Consider the following 19,384-nt stretch of genomic DNA (forward strand, 5'->3'; position numbering starts at 1 on the left):
GGCTTTATTTGCTGTTTTTTCTCTAGCTCCTTTAGGTAAAGGGTTAGGTTGTGTATTTGAGACCTTTCTTGCTTTCTTGTTTCTTGAGAAAGGCTTGTATTGCTATATACTTTCCTCTTAGAACTGCCTTTGCTGCATCCCAAAGATTTTGAACAGTTGTGTTTTCATTTTCATTGGTTTCCATGAATTTTTTAAATTCTTTAATTTCCTGGTTGACCCATTCATTCTTTAGTAGGATGCTTTTTAGCCTCCATGTATTTGAGTTCTTTCTGACTTTCCTCTTGTGATTGAGTTCTAGTTTCAAAGCATTGTGGTCTGAAAATATGCAGGGAATGATCCCAGTCTTCTGGTACTGGTTGAGACCTGATTTGTGACCTAGGATGTGATCTATTCTGGAGAATGTTCTATGGGCACTAGAGAAGAATGTGTATTCCGTTGCTTTGGGATGGAATGTTCTGAATATGTCTGTGAGGTCCATTTGGTCCAGTGTGTCATTTCAAGTTTTTATTTCTTTGTTGATCTTTTGCTTAGATGATCTGTCCATTTCAGTGAGGGGGGTATTAAAGTCCCCCACTATTATTGTACTGTTGTCAATGTGTTTCTTTGCTTTTGTTATTAATTGCCTTATATAATTCGCTGCTCCCATGTTAGGGGCATAGATATTTACAATTGTTAGACCTTCTTGTTGGATAGACCCTTTAAGTAGGATATAGTGTGCTTCCTCGCCTCTTATTACAGTCTTTGGTTTAAAATCTAATTTGTCTGATATAAGGATTGCCACCCCAGCTTTCTTTTGGTGTCCATTAGCAAGGTAAATGGTTTTCCACACCCTCACTTTCAATCTGGGGGTGTCTTTGGGTCTAAAATGAGTCTCTTGCAGACAGCATATCGATGGGTCTTGTTTTTTAATCCAATCTGATAGCCTGTGTTTTTTGATTGGGGCATTTAGCCCATTTACATTCAGGGTAACTATTGAAAGATAGACATTTAGTGCCATTGTATTGCCTGTAAGGTGACTGTTACTGTATACTGTCTGTGTTCCTTTCTGTTCTATGTTGTTTTTAGGCTCTCTCTTTGCTTAGAGGACCCCTTTCATTATTTCTTGTAGGGCTGGTTTCGTGTTTGCAAATTCCTTTAGTTTTTGTTTGTCTGGAAGCTTTTTATCTCTCCTTCTATTTTCAGTGACAGCTTAGCTGGATATAGTATTCTTGGCTGCATATTTTTCTTGTTTAGTGCTCTGAATATATCATGCCTGTCCTTTCTGGCCTGCCAGGTCTCTGTAGATAGTTCTGTTGCCAATCTAATGTTTCTACCATTGTAGGTTACAGATCTCTTCTCCCGAGCTTTCAGGATTTTCTCTTTGTTTCTGAGACTTATAAGTTTTACTATTAAATGTCGGTGTGTTGACCTATTTTTATTGATTTTGAGAGGGGTTCTCTGTGCCTCCTGGATTTTGATGCCTGTTTCCTTCCCCAAATTAGGGAAGTTCTCTGCTATAATTTGCTCCAATATGCCTTCTGCCCTTTTCTCTCTTTCTTCTTCTGGGATCCCAATTATTCTAATGTTGTTTCGTCTTATGGTATCGCTTATCTCTTGAATTCTGCCCTCGTGATCCAGTAGTTGTTTATCTCTCTTTTTCTCAGTTTCTTTATTTTCCATCATTTGGTTTTCTATATCACTGATTCTCTCTTCTGCCTCATTTATCCTAGCAGTTAGCGCCCCCATTTTTGATTGCACCTCATTAATAGCCTTTTTTATTTCGACTTGGTTAGATTTTAGTTCTTTTATTTCTCCAGAGAGGGTTTCTCTAATAACTTCCATGCTTTTTTCAAGCCCAGCTAGTATCTTTAAAATCATGATTCTGAACTCTAGGTCCAACATTGTACTAATGTCCATATGGAGTAGTTCCCTGGCAGTCGGTACTACCTCTTGTTCTTTTTGTTGAGGTGATTTTTTCCATCTTGTCATTTTGTCCAGAGGAGAATAGATGAATGAGAGAACAAAATGCTAACAGGGTAACAACGTCCCCAGAAAATATATTCTAAACAAATCAGAAAAGACCTGAAACTGGGGAACAAAATCAGAACAAAACAAAAAAAACAGAATATGATCAAATATCATCAGGCTGGTCCATAGATCAGTGCCACACACAAGATTTTGGGTTTATTTTGGTCTTTTAGAAGAAAGTGCCTCCCAAAATTTTAAAGAAAGAAAAACTTGTATATGTACAAAAATAAGGGTTGATACGATGAAGGAATGGAATATGACTGTAAAGATGAAAATTATAAAAAATTTTATAAAAGGAATTGATAAGATAAGAAGTTGTTTAAAAAAAAAGAAGAGGATTTAAAAAAAAAAAAGAAAAAAGGGGGGGAGAGAATGTGATCATGCAGGAGACTAGAACAAAGCCATACACTAGAGATTTAGGGTATATTTTGATCTGTTAGAAGAAACTGTATCTCAAAATTTTAAAGAGAGAACAACTTATATATATATGCCAAAAATAAGGGTAACTACTATGAAGGGATAGAATATGACTCTAAAAATGAAAAATAAAAATGTTTTTTAAAAAAGGGATTGATAAGATGTTGGTTGAAAAAGGGAAAAAGAAAAATTCAAAAAAAAAAAAAAAGACTGTTAAAAAAAATTAACTTTGAAAGACTAGAGAACCATGGTAAAAAAGCCATGGATTCTATGTGCAGTATTCCCCTAGCGCTGGAGTTCTGCCATTCTCATTGATCGGTAAACTTGGTCTTGGTTGGCTGTTCTTGCTGATCTTCTGGGCGAGAGGCCTGTTGCCACGGTTCCCAAGTGTCTTTGCTGGAGGTGGAATTGCCCTGCTCTTGCCGGGTCTGGGCCAAGTAATCTGCTCGGGTTTGCTCTCGGGAGCTTTTTTTCCCTGCAAGCTTTTGGTACAGCTTTGGAGGATGAGAGTAAAAATGGTGGCCTCCCAAGCTCTGTCCCAGAGGAGCCAAGAACTCAGGGCCCCACTCCTCAGTGCACCCCCAGAGAAAAGCAGTCAATCACTCCCATCTCTCTGGTCTCCGTCTGCACTCCATGCTCACCCGGCCTGTAACAGAGCGTTTCTATCTCTGGTGCCCAACCCCGTGTGGAGTCTCCAAACCCAGCAGATCTCTGCCATGAGCTCCCGCGCTGCTCCTCCTGGGGGAGGAAGGTGAGTCTCCCCAGATCTGCCGCTTGTTGGGTCCCTGCTGGAGGAGCAGTGGCCCAACTGTGCCGCGGATCACGGTTTATGGCAACCCCAAGCTGAGAGCACGCGCCTCGGCTCCCTCTCTGCAGCCGGCTTCCCTGCTCCAATACCTGGGAGCTCTGCCGCACTCAGGCACCCCCGGTCTTTCTGTGACCCCGAGGGTCCTGAGACCACACTGTCCCGCAAGGGTTCCACCCCCCCGCTTAGCCACTGGAGCGACGTCCCTCAGCAGAGCCAACTTCTAAAAGTTCTGATTTTTTGCTCCGCAGCTCTATCACTTGCCAGTAGCGGCTGATGGAGGCCCCTCCCCCGCCATCTATCCTCCCGAATATCGGACTCAGATTCACTTCTCCGCACATCCTACCTTCCAGAAAGTGGTCGCATTTTTGTTCAGAGAGTTGTTGCTATTCTTCTCTTTGATCTCCTATTGAGTTTCTAGGTGTTCAGAATGGTTTGATCCCTATCTAGCTGAATTCCTGGGACCAGACGAAATCCAGGTCTCCTACTCCTCCGCCATCTTGCTCTGCCTCCCAGTTAGTGACTATTCTTAAACTTCAGAATTTTTAGTAGCTGGTGAAATATTCTTAGGCCTTCAAACTCTACTCACTCACTTTCCTATTTCACTATTTTCTCATTCCAGTTCACAACCGTCTTATCAACTAGATTCTTAAAATTACCATTTCATTTAAGAATAGTGTCTTGCATAGGAGACAGAGAAGCTAGGAAAATGCCCCTGGTGCATATGGGTTTTTTAACATTATTTTTAATCACAGATCGTATGTCTGATTATTCCATCCTAGTTGGTGAGGTTTAAAAAAATGTTCCCATTCAGAATTGTTTTCATGTATCATCGAAGCAAAGTTAGAGAGTGAAAAACCACTGGACTTTCCTAAGTAAATAAATTTAACTTTTCTTATTAACTCTGTGGTAGGCCGATTTTTATTATTAATATGTCAGTTCAGGTCCCACAAATTGTCAGAACTCCATGAATATGTTTTTTGTTTTTTGTTTTTTAAGATTTTATTTATTTATTTGACAGAGAGAGACACAGCAAGAGAGGGAACACAAGCAGGGGGAGTGGGAGAGGGGGAAGCAGGCTTCTGCTGAGCAGGGAGCCCAATGCGGGGCTCGATCCCAGGACCCTGGGATCATGACCTGAGCCCAAGGCAGACGCTCAATGACTGAGCCACCCAGGCGCCCCCATGAATATGTTTCTAATTTCCTACCAGTTTATGAAGTAAAGATCATCTGATATCATCTGAGCAGTATTAACTTCCAGTAAAATCTTTTACTATTCCATCTGAATGTACCAAATTTTTTGAGTCCAGTTTATGTAACTGTAGTGGTGATTAAATTGCATTTGCTATGAACAGGTAGTCTTCCCCCCATTCCCCACCACACACTTTTCTCTCTCTCTCACATCATTGTCCAGTCAGATATCAGTAAAGGCAAAAGCAATAAGAATTCAATAAGAATTCCAATTCTGCTAGACAATTTAATCTCCAGTGATCTGGAAAAATAGTTAACAGAGATGGACTCCTGAAAGCTAAATTTAGTTCAGGGGTTATGGTTCAAAAATCTGCCTAATTAGGAACTTGCTTTTGTAGCCTCATATGGGCATTCACTGTCTGCTTTCTTTCCTAATAAAAGGGGATGTAGTTACAACACCCCACCCGCCAAGACAGGAAGGGGGACTCGGGGTGAGAATCCTATGCAAAAGAGATACAGAACATTAGCCATAGCTTATATTTCTCCATGTTCATTCCAAATACTGTGGTCATGCTCAGATTAGCACCAGCTGGAGAACCAAGAGTGGGGAAGAATAATGGAGGGAATCCATCTTGGCCAAGGCAGGGAAATCTTACTCAGAGAGATGAGCCCAGCAGTATTAAAAAGTGGTAAAGCATAATGCTTAAGAACATGGGCTTTGGGTTAACATTCATGTAAGTAATGGTATAGAATGAAGCTCAATTGCAAAGTTGCCCTTGCCCTCTGATTAGTGTTCACACGACACACCTTTTCCTTTTTTTTTTTTTTTTTAACTCTCAGTCCACCTATATCTTTAAGGGGTGTGTGTGTGTGTGTGTGTGTGTGTGTTTTGTAAAAAAACATAGTCACATCATTTTAATTCAATCTGACAAATTTTGTCATTTAGAGTATATAATACATTTACATTTAATATAATTACTGAGATAGCTGGGTTTAAGTACAACTAATTATTTGCTGTCAATTTGTACCATCTATGTGTTCCTTTATTCCTTTTTTCCTGCCTTCCTTACTATTAGTAAAGTATTTTAACTTCATTTTATCCTCTCTATTACTATACTTTTGGAATCTATTAGTGTTTTCCTAGGAATTGCAAAATGTGTTCTTAAATTAGTAGTCTATCTTAAATTAGTAATTTTGCCTTATATCAAACTATGGAAGAACTTTATAGCAGCCTAACTTCATTTATATTCTCCCATCTGTTTGCTATTGTCACATACTTTTCTCCTAGATATTATTTTATCCCCACAAGACATCTTAATGCTTGTAGCTTTTATAAGGCCAATATTCATTTATTTTTACCTGTATACTTACCCTATCTGCAGTTGATGATTACTACTTGATTTTTATACTTCCATCTGGAATCTTTATTTCCCCATTGTTTTGCTGGCAATGAACTCTTTCAAATTTTGTTTGAGAATGATTTATCTCAGTAAATAAGGATTCTAGTTTGGCACCTTAAGGATGTCATTCCATAGTCTCATGTCTTTGTTAGTTTATGTCGAGGTTACTGCTCATTCTTGCTTTTTTCCTTTCTTTTTTTAAAGGTTTTATCTATTTATTTGAGAGAGAAAGAGAGAGCATGCACACACACAAGCAGGGGGAAGGGGCAGAGGGTGAAGCAGACTCCCTGCTGAGTAGGGAGCCCAATGCAGGGCTGGATCTCAGGATCCTGAGATCATGACCTGAGCCGAAGGCAGAAGCTTAACTGATGGAGCCACCCAGGCACGCCTGTTTTTTCCCTTTAAAATTATGTCTTTTTTTGTCTTCCTGGCTGTTCTTTATATTTTCTCTGTAACCTGATTTTCAATAAGTTGCAGTGGTGTGGTTTAGGTCTAGTTTTGTTTTCATTTTGATTAGGGTTCATGGAGCTCTTGATTGGAGGATTACTGTTTTTCATCACATTTGCAAAATTTTCAGGCATTATTTCTTCAGCAGTTGCTTGTATCTCATTCTTTCCTCTCTTTCTAGAGCTCTAATCACATGTGTATTAGACCTTGTTACCATGTTCTACATTTCTCATGTTCTGTCATGGTCTTTCCATTTGTTTTTCTCTCTGCGGTTCATTTTGAATGTTTTCTAATGATATATCTTTGAATTTATTAATCCTGTCTTCTGATCTTTCCATATACTGTTAAACCCATTGAATGAGTTCTTAATTTCAGGTATTATATTATATAGTTCTGAAGGTGTTTTTTTTTTAAATCGTTTTTATAGTTTCTATTTTTTTGTTGTTGAAATTACACAAATGGATGACAATACTTTATGTTTTCATCTACTTTTATCCATTATTCCCTCTATTGGCTTTAGCACAGTAATCTTAGAAATTTTAAAGTTCTTGTCTACTCACTTTAGGTCATCTAGTGTTGTTTCGCTATTGACTTTTATCTCTTTATTATTGGTAATTTTTTCTTGCCTACCTAGTAATTGCTATTGTAGGTGTTATGAGCTGAATGTTTCAGTCCCTCCAAAATTGATAGGTTGAAACCCTAACCCTCAATGTGACTGTATTTGGAGATAGGGCCTTTACAGAAGTAATTAAGGTAAATGAGCAAGTAAATGAGGTCATAAGGGTGGGGCCCTAATCTGACAGGATTAGTGTCTTTATAAGAAGAGCTACCAGAGGGCTCTCATTATCTTCCTGCAGGTGCAAAGAAGAGGTCATGTGAGCACACAGCAAATGACAGTGGCTTACAAGCCAAGAGAAAAGACCTCAGAATGAAATTTATTTTGCCAGAATCTTGATCTTGGATTTCCCAGCTTCCAGAACTGTGAGAAATAAATTTCTGTTATTTAAGTTACCCAGTCTGTGGTATTTTATTATGGCAGCCCCAGGAGACTAATACAGAGCGCCTGACATTATAAATGATAGTTCTAGAGGCTCTGGATTATGTTATCTTTCTTAACAGTGTTGCATTTTGTTTTGGCAGGCAGTACATTTACTGGTGGGTTAGCTTGTCCCTGTCAAGGCTTCATTTTAATCTCTGTTCAGGGGAGGGTCAGATTTGCCATTACTCTTAGATTATTGCCCTTATTCCTAAAGCGTGGTCCTGTAATCTTTCTGAGTCCTCAGTTGAAAGTCCAAGATGTTCAGAAAGTACTCTAAATTCTGGCTAGCCTTAACTTCAGTGTCTTCTGAGGATTTGGAGGTCTCTGAAATCCCCACCTAGCTTTCAGACCCCAGGCAGCTGCTCTTTTACTAGGTTTCCAAGAGACTCACCCAACAATGTGCAGCCCAGGAAATGGCCTAGGTCCCAGGGGCATTTCTGTACAAATATCTGGAGTTCTCTCTCCGTGGCTATCCTCTGGCACTTTAACCTTCTGAATCCAGCTGCATTAGTAGCCTTGAACTCCGATCTCACTGTTGTCTGGACTCCGAATTCATGGACCAGGGCCCTTCAAATGCCCCCAAGGAGAAAACTTGGATGACTGTGGGGCTAAACCCAAGTGCATTCCCCCTGTCAGGGATTGGTACTCAACTTTGGTTGTTTTCCAATGCTTTTAAACAGCTATTTTGTACGTTTTGGTTAGCTTTTAGAGTTCTCAGTCAGAGGGAAAGTCTAGTTGTGGCCACAATCAGACTCGCCCTTGCCTAACATCCAGCTAAATAAACAATAACAATAATAAAATAACCCCTTAAGCAAAAAAAAAATAATCACTAGCAGCAACAAAATGAGGAGAGGGTTATGATTTCTTGCAATAAAACTTCAAAAATGAAACCTCTCAGGAAATAAAAGGTCTTGGTATAGACTGCCACCTCTCTGGAAGCAGTATTGGTGAGTCATCGGATCCCGGGTGTTCTTTTTTCACTAAGAATGAACACCTCTAAATTTGGAGTGAAATGAACTAAGCAACTATCTTTTCCTTTTCTGACAAGAGGAGAGGAGAGAGTGAGCAGTTGTCATTGAAATGGCTTAGGAGAGAGAGTTGGGGATTCTAAGAACGAAGAGGGCAAGCCATTTCAAACCTGAGGGAATCTTTTCTGTGGAATGATATCTGATTCTGACAGCCTGCACTAAATCTTGGTACGGGGTCTTTAATAAAACCTCAGAAGAAAAGCAGAGTGTGTAACCTTTAACAGAAACTGCACAGAAACTCAGATGACCTCTCCTCTTGGCTTTATGTTCTCATCTCAGGATGGTAGACCAAGTGGAATGCTCAGCCCTCAAACCACTGCTCCATAGAGAAAACAAACAGGTCTCCGATAAGATAGGTACAGAATTAGAATTCATTTATTATGTATCACAGACAGTATGATGTTTGATTTAAAAAATAAACATTATAATAACTACAAAAATATGTTACACAGGAAGAAAAAGAGGAAAAGATCATGTAAATCAAAGTAGGGTAATTACAAAATAAATTGGAAACGGAAAGGAAGAGATGCGTATTCTCAATTATATGATACAGTATCTATAAGACCTTCTTGAAAACATCAAGAAATGAAGGGATTAATCAACATAAAAAGTAATAGAAAAACTATGGTAAAACAATTAAGTAAATTTATCCCATTTAAATATAGTACTAAGTTGAGACCACTCCGGGAATTAGGATTACAGAACAAATGTAAATATTGTAAATCTTGACAATAAAAAAAAAAAATACAGAAATAAAAATATAGAAAGAAGGCAGGGGAAGTGAGAGACATAATAGAACAGACAGCTAATTTCCTCCTTTTTATATTTATTTATTCATTTATTTTTAATTTCCTCCTTTTTAAATGATAATGATATTGATGAAAACAAATAAATGGTTAAATATAAACCATACAAATATATAAATAACCATATAAATAAGAATCGAAATGAATACATGGTTAAAGATAATGAATTCAGATCTCATTTTGTGTAGTAATTTTAACCTCAGAGGAAGGGATGCCTGGGTGGCTCAGTTGGTTAAGCGACTGCCTTCGGCTCAGGTCATGATCCTGGAGTCCCGGGATCGAGTCCCACATTGAGCTCCCTGCTCAGCAGGGAGTCTGCTTCTCCCTCTGACCCTCCCCTCTCTCATGTGCGCTCATTCTCTCTCTCAAATAAATAAAATCTTAAAAAATAATAAAAAATTTAACCTCAGAGGAATCTCTAAGATAAAATAACTTATGAGGCTTTAATTTCATCTTCTGCTTTATTAAGTGTATTTTTAAATTAAAAATAGCATTTATTTATTTGTTAAAATAGTACAATAGCACTTAGCATAGCTGTAATGCCATTTCGATTCATCTCTGTTCTATTATGGTAACAATGACGGTCCTCTCATGGGAACAGTGGTTATTTCTGGATAGTGTGATTTTGGGGGTGATTTTCTATTTCTTTGTATTTTTTCTACTACTTAATTAATCTAAATTGAGCATGATTAGCATCTGCACACACACACACAATTCCAGTTTTTACTGTGTTTTGGGGTTATACTGACAATCATTTACTAGTCAGATGTTTTAGCTTAAGCCTGAAGCCAGGCTAAGGGACTTAAGTATGAGAAGACCTCTGCCCAGGGGAATTTCTGCCCAGCAAGCAAATATTGAGGAGCTGTAAGTACAAAGTATACTCTGTCTTTCTTACTGATCCATGAAGCAGGCATCATAATGGGGAGTGGCTTCATTTTGGTGCTTTTCAGACAAAGGAAACACTCCCATTGAATATGGGATAACGTACTGAGATACAACACAATGGGTTCAGGCTCTAGCTAGCTACTTCATCTCTCTTGGTGTAGTACAGCAAGAACTGGAAACATGGATGCAAAATCTTCCCTAGTTGACAGAAGAGTGCTGGCCCATATCAACTAAGTGGGAAAATGGAGGGAAACAGTTTGCATAGACAAGATCCCAAAGAATTGCTTCAAAAAGGGCCTGGCTCAGGGACTTTTCAATAACTCCAATTAGATAAGGGGGGCAAAGTGGACATTTCAACTTAAGTCTATAGAAATAGATTATATATATATATATTCAGGAATACAGAACTTGATAGGGGAAGAAGGTAACATGTTAGACCGGAACAGAAATGCCACAAAATTCCATATAATTAGATTTCTAATTATCTACCGAGACAATTCTTTTCACATCCCAAACTTCAAAGACTCCCTGTATGCCGAGATGATGAAATCTCTTTCTCAGCCTTCTTTCCCAAACTTCAGACCCGTCCTATGTTCAACTTTTAACCCTATTCCATTCCAAATTCCGTATGGAAGAGAAATCAAACATATCTGGTCACAACTTGTTCTTCCTTTTCATTCACTCAACACCTTGTCTCTTGAATATTCACTGTGGACCAGGAGCAATGGTAGAGGCTGGAAATCCAGAGATAACATACAATAGATCCCAACATTCAGGAAGTTCAGGTTTAATGGAGAAGACAGAAAGAAAAATGAGTATGATGCAAACATGATGACAGACAACAGGTTACAAGACCCAAAACTGGCTCATCTTATCCAGGTGTGGGTTGTGGGGAGGAAATAGGTTAGTGGTCAGGAAAGTCCTAGAGGATAAAACATTTGTGCTTTCTCAGAGAATTGGGAAGACAGCACCTAAGCAGGTAGGCAATTCCTACCTCTGTCATGGATCTAGCTTCTTCATTCAGTCTGGCCCATGACTCTGAGTGCGCTGGCTTCCCAGGTCAGCACTGGTCCTGGAAACTGCCTCCATGGTTACATCTCTCCCATCAAGGACCCACTGCAGATTGTTCACTGAGTGCTAAGTCCCTGTCTGCTCTATACTGCAGTGGTTTTCTGGAGGCCATCCGGTATCTTGGTAAGAACTCCCCGAATTTGAAGGAAAGATGTAATAGACTATGTGATTCCTGCTCCGTTGATCTGAAGTGTCATAGTCTTTGGGAAATCATTCAACGTCTCTGAAAATCACGTCCTCATCTGTGAAAGGCTAATAATTATAATACTAGTGTTTACCCCAAGGGAGGGTGTAAATATCAAATGCGATGAGATATGAAAGCAGGTCGGGGCGCCTGGGTGGCTCAGATAAGGTTAAGCGTCTGCCTTAGGCTCAGGTCATGATCCCAGGGTCCTGGGATCGAGCCCCGCATCAGTCTCCCTGCTCCTTGGGAGCCTGCTTCTCCCTCTGCCTCTCTCTCTCTCTCTGTCTCTCATGAATAAATAAGTAAATAAATCTTTAAAAAAAAAAAAAGAAAAGAAAGAAAGAAAGAAAGCAGGTCTATCACAGCATCAATATTGATCATCTTGGTTAGGTTTGGAGGATGATGGAGTATGACTTCTATTCAAACACCAAAAGGCTGATCATGTAAGGAGAAGACGAAGGTTTTGGAATTTTGTCAAATATATAGCTATAAATTTCGATTGAATTCAGTATTTATATCTCCCCTAGCATCTCTCAGCTTCCAGTCGGGCCTGGATTTCATTCCAACCATTTACTAGCCTTGGACAAGTTATTTATCTTCTCTTTCAATTTCCTGTTGGGTAATTAAATGTACCCCAAGGGGATGTTTGAGCATCATTGGAAGTAAGGAATGGAAAACACCACGGAGCGATGCTTTCACACGCAAAGTTTTAACCGAAGACAGAGCTCCTTCTGTGAGAACCTAGAGGCCGGGAACTGAGCAGGGGAAAGGGAAGGCAGCCCCGGGGCGCAGCACGCACAGAGCAGATGTGTCTCGCTCGCGGGGCAGGGAGGCGGCGTCGCGGGAGGAACCGGCCCCTGGCCCCAGTAGGGGGCGCCGACGCGCCGCACTGCAGCATCCTGGCGGCGGAGCGGCGGCCCCGGCCGGGCTGAGCTCGCGTCCTGCCGCAGTCTCTCGGCCGCTAGTCCGGGCGAACGCGAGCGCGGAGACCCCCGCGGGTCGGTCAGCGCTGGCGGCTACCGCCGCGGCTCCCACGCGCAATCGCCGCCCCGCGCCTCGGCAACGCAAGCCGCAGGCTGGGCTGCGCAGCGTGGGAGGGCTTCGCGGTCCCGGGGGACCGATTCCGAACTTGCAGGGGACCGCGGCTCTCCCGGGCCTGCAGAGTGTGAACAGGTGAGTGTCACGCACGTGCCCAGGTGGCTCTTTCGGGACGACTTCCTGCAGACCCTTAAGACCCCCCCTGAACGCTTGGCCTTTGGGTCGGTTCTCCTGGTCACCGCGTCTTCCCAGGGCGGCTTCGGGGTTCGCTGAGAGGGAGATGTGAGCGCGGCGCCCAGAGCTTGACAGCGCCCTCCCTCCGAGCTGAGACTGGGAATGCCCTTTTGACTTAGGCTGCATTTCTCTCCAGGTTGAGAGCAAGTGACCTGCAGTCCACGTCGGGCCTGTTGATCGTTCTAGGATACCTGTTGCTTTTGGAGCAAAGCTATTACCAGGGTTCTTGCACAATTAACCTCGTCACTGTGGGTGCTGCGTTGCAAGATGAGGGAGCGTTCCTGGTAGTGAGGAGAGGAGAACTTGATTTCAGAGCTAAGGAAGAGGCTCTCATTCCCACGACCAGACTAGATGCTTTGCTTGCCTAAACAGCTGCGCTTTATTTTGATGATAAATACAGAAGTTAGAAAAACTGTTACCTTATAAAGATGCTTGCTTCCCCCCCCCCCCCAAGGAGGAAGTGGAAAGCAGGGATTTTGGTAATAAGTATAGTCTTGGGAATGATGAACGAAACCTTTCTTTCAATAAACATAAAAAAAATATAAAAATCAAGTTATTGGTGACCTAAATGTCACAGGTCTAACAGATGGTAAGCTCCTGGAAGGTAGCCACTTTTGTTTGTCTGCGCTTGGCATAATTGTGGAATGATTAATGAATGTATTAGTAATGACATAGGATTTGGAGGACAGCTTCTTCTTTTTTTTCTTTCTAAGCTTTCTTTTAGTTCCCTTATGTTTAGGGGGGGAGTCACTATGCCTTAAATCTCTTAAATATCTAGGTGTGATTTTAGGAGGGATTCTAGAAGCGACAGAAACTCAGAAGTTTTTGTCCTAGTAAGGCACTGTCCACATAATAAGTAAATGGCAACTTCTAGACCCAGCCAGAATATTTCCGTACAATAACATTAAAACAAATGTTTTTAGGTCCATGTTATGGAAGGTCTTGGATTATAAATTACTTTGAACATCAGAAAAAGGTCACTTACTACAACAATTTACACATGTATCTTTGTTTTATATCTATGTCAAATGTAACTTTTCACATTTTTATGTGGAAAACAAACTGTTGAAAGATGCATGTCAGTTTGTGTCTTCCTTTAAGTGATTTTTCTACAATAAGCAGCTGTATCTTTATAAGTGAAAAAATTAACCTACACAATTTCTCTTTCTTATGTGAAATTCCTATACCTCTGAGGCTCATTTGGGAGTTCATGAAATATTTGACTTAACAAATGTTTTTTAAAAATCACATTTGATGGCCACTTTCAGGAACTATAAATAAGATAGATAATTACTTAGTAGTTTTATGTGCATGGGAATGAACAATTTTGCACGAGATAACAAATTGTTGTTTATACAAGCTCCAGACCCTTGCCTGGTCTATGTTTCAAAGAATGCTTGCCATTCTTACTTAGAATTTATGTAGTTATATATCTCAATATATTATGCTTTTGTGATGCTTCCGTAATGAAGCATGGAACTTTAAACGTAGGGCCTTTTCTTAATGAATACATATAAAATGACAAATAAGGAAATTCTTTTATCTTGAGCCAAAAATATGAGCCTGGACAAATTGCAGATGTTAAAGCTTCTGGTTTTCATACTATTAATGATTACAGAGAAATTTTTTGTTGTTGTTGTTATTGGGGGTGAGGTAAACAATAGTTAATGTCAATGTTGACCTTTTTTTTTTTTAAAGATTTTATTTATTTATTTTGACAGAGAGAGACACAGCGAGAGAGGAAACACAAGCAGGGGGAGTGGGAGAGGGAGAAGCAGGCTTCCCGCGGAATAGGGAGCCCAAAGCAGGGCTCGATCCCAGGACCCCGGGATCGTGACCTAAGCTGAAGGCAGACGCTTAACGACTGAGCCACCCAGGTGCCCCAATGTTGACCTTTTTATCCTTCAGAGGAAGCTCTGGCCCTTTGGAAATCAGCAAGTACAACATTCGTTAGGTACAAGTTGGTGGCTACGATGCATAATGAAGAAAACAATTGCATGTTCATGTCTTTGTAGAAATCCTTTTTCAGCAGGTTTTTTTACTTTTTTCTTTCTCTCAAGAAGCTCCTTTGAAAAGTTGTAGATGACAAAACGCTGGCGGGAGCACTTTACACGTTTAGATAACACATTTGTGTTGCAAAAATATCTTTGCCGACTGAAAAGGAAAAGGATGAAATGAATGAATCATGGATGTGATAAAGTTTAACAAGGATGAGAGTCAAGTTTTATATTTAGGTTTAAAACACTGATAGCAGAAGTTCCGAACGAGGGAGTCTGCAGTTCCTGAGAGAGCTGTGAGTCTTGCTGTGAGTGGTTGTATAGGCACATTGCCAGCTAAAGAACAGAGACACTCTCGGTGAACTTCGTCAGGTCCTGTCTCAAGGAGTGAATGCAGTGGACGCCATGTTTTTAGTGGTTAAGTGGCAAGTGCCAACTCCATGTGGTGAAGAGAGAAGGCAAGAGTCAAAAACAAAGCAAGACAAAACAAAACCATACAGCCCCTGAAGAACAAGGGAAAATGCCGGGTCTCATTTTCCTAGGAAGTAGTAGCACAGGATGGGACGGAGGGTCCTAATAGCTGCTAGGCTACTTGAAGGCTTCTGAGTGAATGTGAACAAAAAGTTGACGTAATGTCCACTCACCAGCGCTGACCTCAGATACCTTTCAGGTATCTGAAAGGGGCCAATCAGACACAAGATGGTTGTCTGATCTTAAGGAAGGATTCTTGCCATGGCTGGAGGATTCCTTTGGTTCACCCCAAGGCTCTTTCCAACTTTACATATTCATGGTACTAAGAACCTAGGTATCATTCCTAAAGCATGCACCTATATCAAATGTCCTTACATTGTATGTAATGTCATTTCCTAAGGGTTAGGGCAGTGTTAAGTGTTAAGCTTGCTGGTAGAAAAGGAATCAGAAGTTGAGGCATGGCATTTATCTTTTGTGTACCAGGGACATTGTGCCCAGGAAAATATAAAAATATAAACTAGATATTATATATCAACTCCTGGGACACGTATGCTTGTCACGTGACTCAGTCATTTGATCTAGTATGAACTGAGCTAAATTTAACCTTGAAGTGCAAATCCAGTCATTACAGTAGGATGGATTAAGATGAATGTATATTATCCAGATCTCAGGAAAATAAAGACTTCCAAATGTGACTGTCCCCATCATGTGTGTTGTGTGTTGGTTATTTATAGACATGGTAAATACATGTATTCACATACTTCAAATATTTGTTATCAATTAGTGACCCAAAAACAATGCCTTCATAAAAAACATCTCACATAATGCTTTTGGGTATGAAAATGCATATGTTTTAGGACCAAAGAGATCTAAGTTCAGGTCATGGATCTATCACTTATTAGTTGACTAGTTTGCAGTAAACGACTATAACCCTTTCACAGGATTGCAATGGAGGAAGATGCTGATAAAGTGAATGGTGGCTGGCAGGTAGAAGGTGCTTAAAAAACTCTAATTTCTTTCTCCAGTCACTTATGAATTCCCAAATGTCTTTTGTTCAAGGATTGCAGATTTACAATGATATGGTGAATCCAAAGGCTGGAACCAACAAGATTTTCTCAGCTCTTCAGTGTGCACGACAGTGAATTATCTACCAACACCCAGCATGGCTAAAAGTGCAGAGGTCAAACTGGCAATATTTGGGAGAGCAGGTGTGGGCAAGTCAGGTAAGTTTTTTGTTGTAGTTGTTGTAGTGTGTGTATTTGTGTGTATTTGTGTGTGTGTGTGTCTTTCATACTGCCTCCTGGGATTAGACAGAAGGGTGGTTGGCATTTCTCATAGTCTCGTGTGTTGCTCTTTTAGATGAAGTCTCTTTCTCTTTATCTAGAACTTTCCTTTTGCATAACCAGTTTTATGTACTTTTTTGCTTATTGTCAGCTCCTGACAATACCCAAGGCAATGGATATATCATAGGCTTTGGTATTCTGAGGAAGGGTACGAAACAAACCTCCAAAGAAATCAGATTGTGGAAATGAAAAAAATATATATATATTTTCTCTTGTTCCTCTTTACAAGATCCCAAGGGGCCAGTTTTATATCTCCTTCATCTTGACGTTTGCAGCAGCCAGCCCAGTGTCAAGCATGTGTTGGGTGTTTAAAAAAATGCCCGTTGAATGATTATATTCTTTCAAGACACAGAATTGCATTATTACCCAACACTTCCAAAACTGGAGGGGGGGTGGGGAAAATGTAGAATGCATGAGCTCAAGCAAGACAGCTATTGCTAGCGCCTCTCGAGTGAATTTAAATGATCGTATTGTGGCTTATACTAGTAATTCAGACTTTTTTCTCATTCCTCACCCAAGAAAAGTTGTGCAGACCTTTAAGATTAAGGGGGAAATGGTGGATGTGAAAATGTATCTAATCGAATTTTGAAAAATGTATCTCAGACTTTACAACTAAAGAATAATGCTGAAGTAGATGTTGCTAAATTCTAAGGGCAACATGGCTTTTTCAGACCATGTTGTCTCGATTTCTTCCTGGAGGAAAGAACCATAATTGACTTGGCACGCAGAGCTCTTGGTTCTCAGGAAAGGACTCAAACAGATATCTAGTAGGAGCCTGTTTGTAGAGGGAAACCCATTTGGGTCGTCCAACATAACAGGTAATCCACATAATCTTAAATAAACACACATGAATAGCTTTTAATTCTGTGACCAACCGCTCTTTCCTAACTGGCTCTCTGGTTTAAGTTCAGCAGTACATCTTCCCTATTCTAAGCCTCTCTCTCTCTCTTTTTCTTTTTGTTTTCTAAGAGTGCTCTTTTCTGCCATCACCCTTCCTTCTTACCACTCACTCTTGCCTCTGGCAGAAACCAAGCAAAGAAAATAGATAGTTGGCAAGGCTTAAAAACTGCCAGCCTTCACAAGATTGAAGATAGTTGGACTCCTCCCCATCAATCTCCTCAGTGTTTCCCCATGGCGTGAGAACCTAATTTCCATAGCTGGTGGAAGGATCTGGAGAATGAGGAAGCTTGTTCCAGTGAGAGGAGGATGAAGGGAAGGGAGTGTGTGAGAGACTCTGCTCCCAACAATAGCTTGTGTAACTCCTTCGTGAGTGGAGGGTCTAGGCCTGGGGCTCCCTGTTTATTACTCATTCATTCAAACCTTAGCCTAGGCAGTCAAAGAAGGGAATTTTTAGAACTTTGATCATTTAGCAAAATAAACTCCACATGGTTGGAAAAGCTAAGCATAAAAATTAAAATTTGGTTGGGAGAACTCCTGGTTGTATTATGGCGATCCCTTCCCCATCTGTACTGTCTCAGAGCAAGCTCTGTCCATCCTCTTTTCAGGGTTCATCTATCAGCCTGAGCTCTACCCGTTTCTTTCGTCTTCCCTTAAGTTGTTTCGATGACTACTTCAGTTACTCCTCTCATTCTCTACCAACCGTTTTCCCTTAAGCATTTCTTCTACCACACCATCTTTTTCTTTTTTCCAAGCTTATAGAATGTGGACTCTGCCCTTATTGTCTTAACTGTTTTTTACCTCTCATTCATTGCTCAGCACATGGCAATCTTCCACTGCAATCATGACCTTGAAACTGCTTTTGCTCAGATCACCACTGGTCAATAACCAACAAATCTAATGAATATTTCCTAGTTCTGATCATCTTAGGACTCTCTTTACCATTCAACACAACCACTTATTCTTTGCTAAAATTCCTTCCCTCCCAGGCTCCCATGACCTCACACTTCTTGGCTTTCTTGCTACCTCTCCATTGCTCTTCATCAGCCCACCTCTCCAAACCCAGGGCTCCCAGGGTCCTACATACCCACCTCATGTCTTCTCACTCCATACATTCTCTCCTGGGGCAATTCTTCACGCCCAGAGCTGAAGATACCCTTGCACACACAATCTAAATTGTGCTGATCTTAGTTTTATTTTATGTAAAATGCAGAAGTTGGACTTGTTCACTAAGGTCCTTTCTAACTGTAAAGTCCCATGATTCTTAATGTATGTTCTTTGGACTGGTTTCTCTATCCACCTCATATACATTCTACCAGTTGTACTTATTTTCGTGTAGGTGAAAATGACAACGATAGACTACATGAAACAATTGCCTGTTTGTCTGTCATCGATACACAGCGTTTCCTTATTTCAACATTAGACTGTCTCCCTGAGACCTGGTAACCACGCCTCACATTTAAAGGTAGTACTGGTTTGACTGCATGGGAGACGGTTCTGAGACCTTTTCTCATAGTTTAGTGAAAACAAGCACAGAGTACTTTGTATCCATCAACTTTGAAACGTGACTGTAGCAGTGTTGAACTCATGTTTATTCTAATTCTTTATTAATATGCATATATGATAGCTCTGCCTAGTTATTGTACCACATGCTCACTTTTCTATCCTATAGTCTGTATCAAGCTTATAAGTATCTTTTTTTTTTAAGTCTGTAAGAAGTTATACCTGCTAGAATGTCACTGCAGCTCCTCATTTTTTCACATGCCTCCCCACAGATGGTCATGATCTTCCCATGGGCTCAACAATCTGTTTCTCTCCAGACACCCAGCAGGAGAAGAATTTCTGGGGGAGGCAGCTTGAGATCTGGGAAAGGTAGAAGCGGAGGGTCTCTGATTGTACTGTTTCAGAGGCCTCTAGTCTCACCTATACCATCTACTTTTCCCCGCACTCACTACCAAATTAGAACTGGGGATAAGCAAGACCATGTTGTCCATTTGCTAATAGAGAGCGGTCTAGCCTGGAGTTGAGAGCAGGAGGTCTGAGGTCTCACTGTTAGGTTTGACTTCCTATTCTACACTTTATTAGTGGCCTGAACATGGCAACTTTGGCAAGTTATTTAACTTC

The 19,384-nt window shown here is 40.6% G+C and overlaps 1 protein-coding gene and 1 pseudogene across 2 annotated transcripts in view; both read left to right on the forward strand.

The window, feature by feature from the left end:
* Nucleotides 1-12,920, forward strand: part of LOC123839876 (uncharacterized) — a 60,881-nt pseudogene extending 47,961 nt beyond the window's left edge.
* The window catches only part of ARHGDIB (Rho GDP dissociation inhibitor beta), a 261,787-nt gene continuing 254,612 nt past the window's right edge, over nt 12,210-19,384 (forward strand). The window contains exons 1-2 of one of the 2 annotated variants that reach the window (XM_064591530.1): nt 12,210-12,453; nt 16,080-16,243. In XM_064591530.1, coding sequence (XP_064447600.1) covers nt 16,183-16,243 — 61 coding nt within the window. In that variant the 5' untranslated portion in view covers nt 12,210-12,453; nt 16,080-16,182. The remainder of the gene's footprint in view (nt 12,454-16,079; nt 16,244-19,384) is intronic. The other variant, XM_064591531.1, reaches the window with a different exon arrangement.

This window comes from Mirounga angustirostris, unplaced genomic scaffold (assembly GCF_029215605.1).
Source record: "Mirounga angustirostris isolate CCGP_5_RB_7025 unplaced genomic scaffold, mMirAng1.0.hap1 SCAF_5, whole genome shotgun sequence".
NCBI classification, from domain to species: Eukaryota; Metazoa; Chordata; class Mammalia; order Carnivora; family Phocidae; genus Mirounga; species Mirounga angustirostris.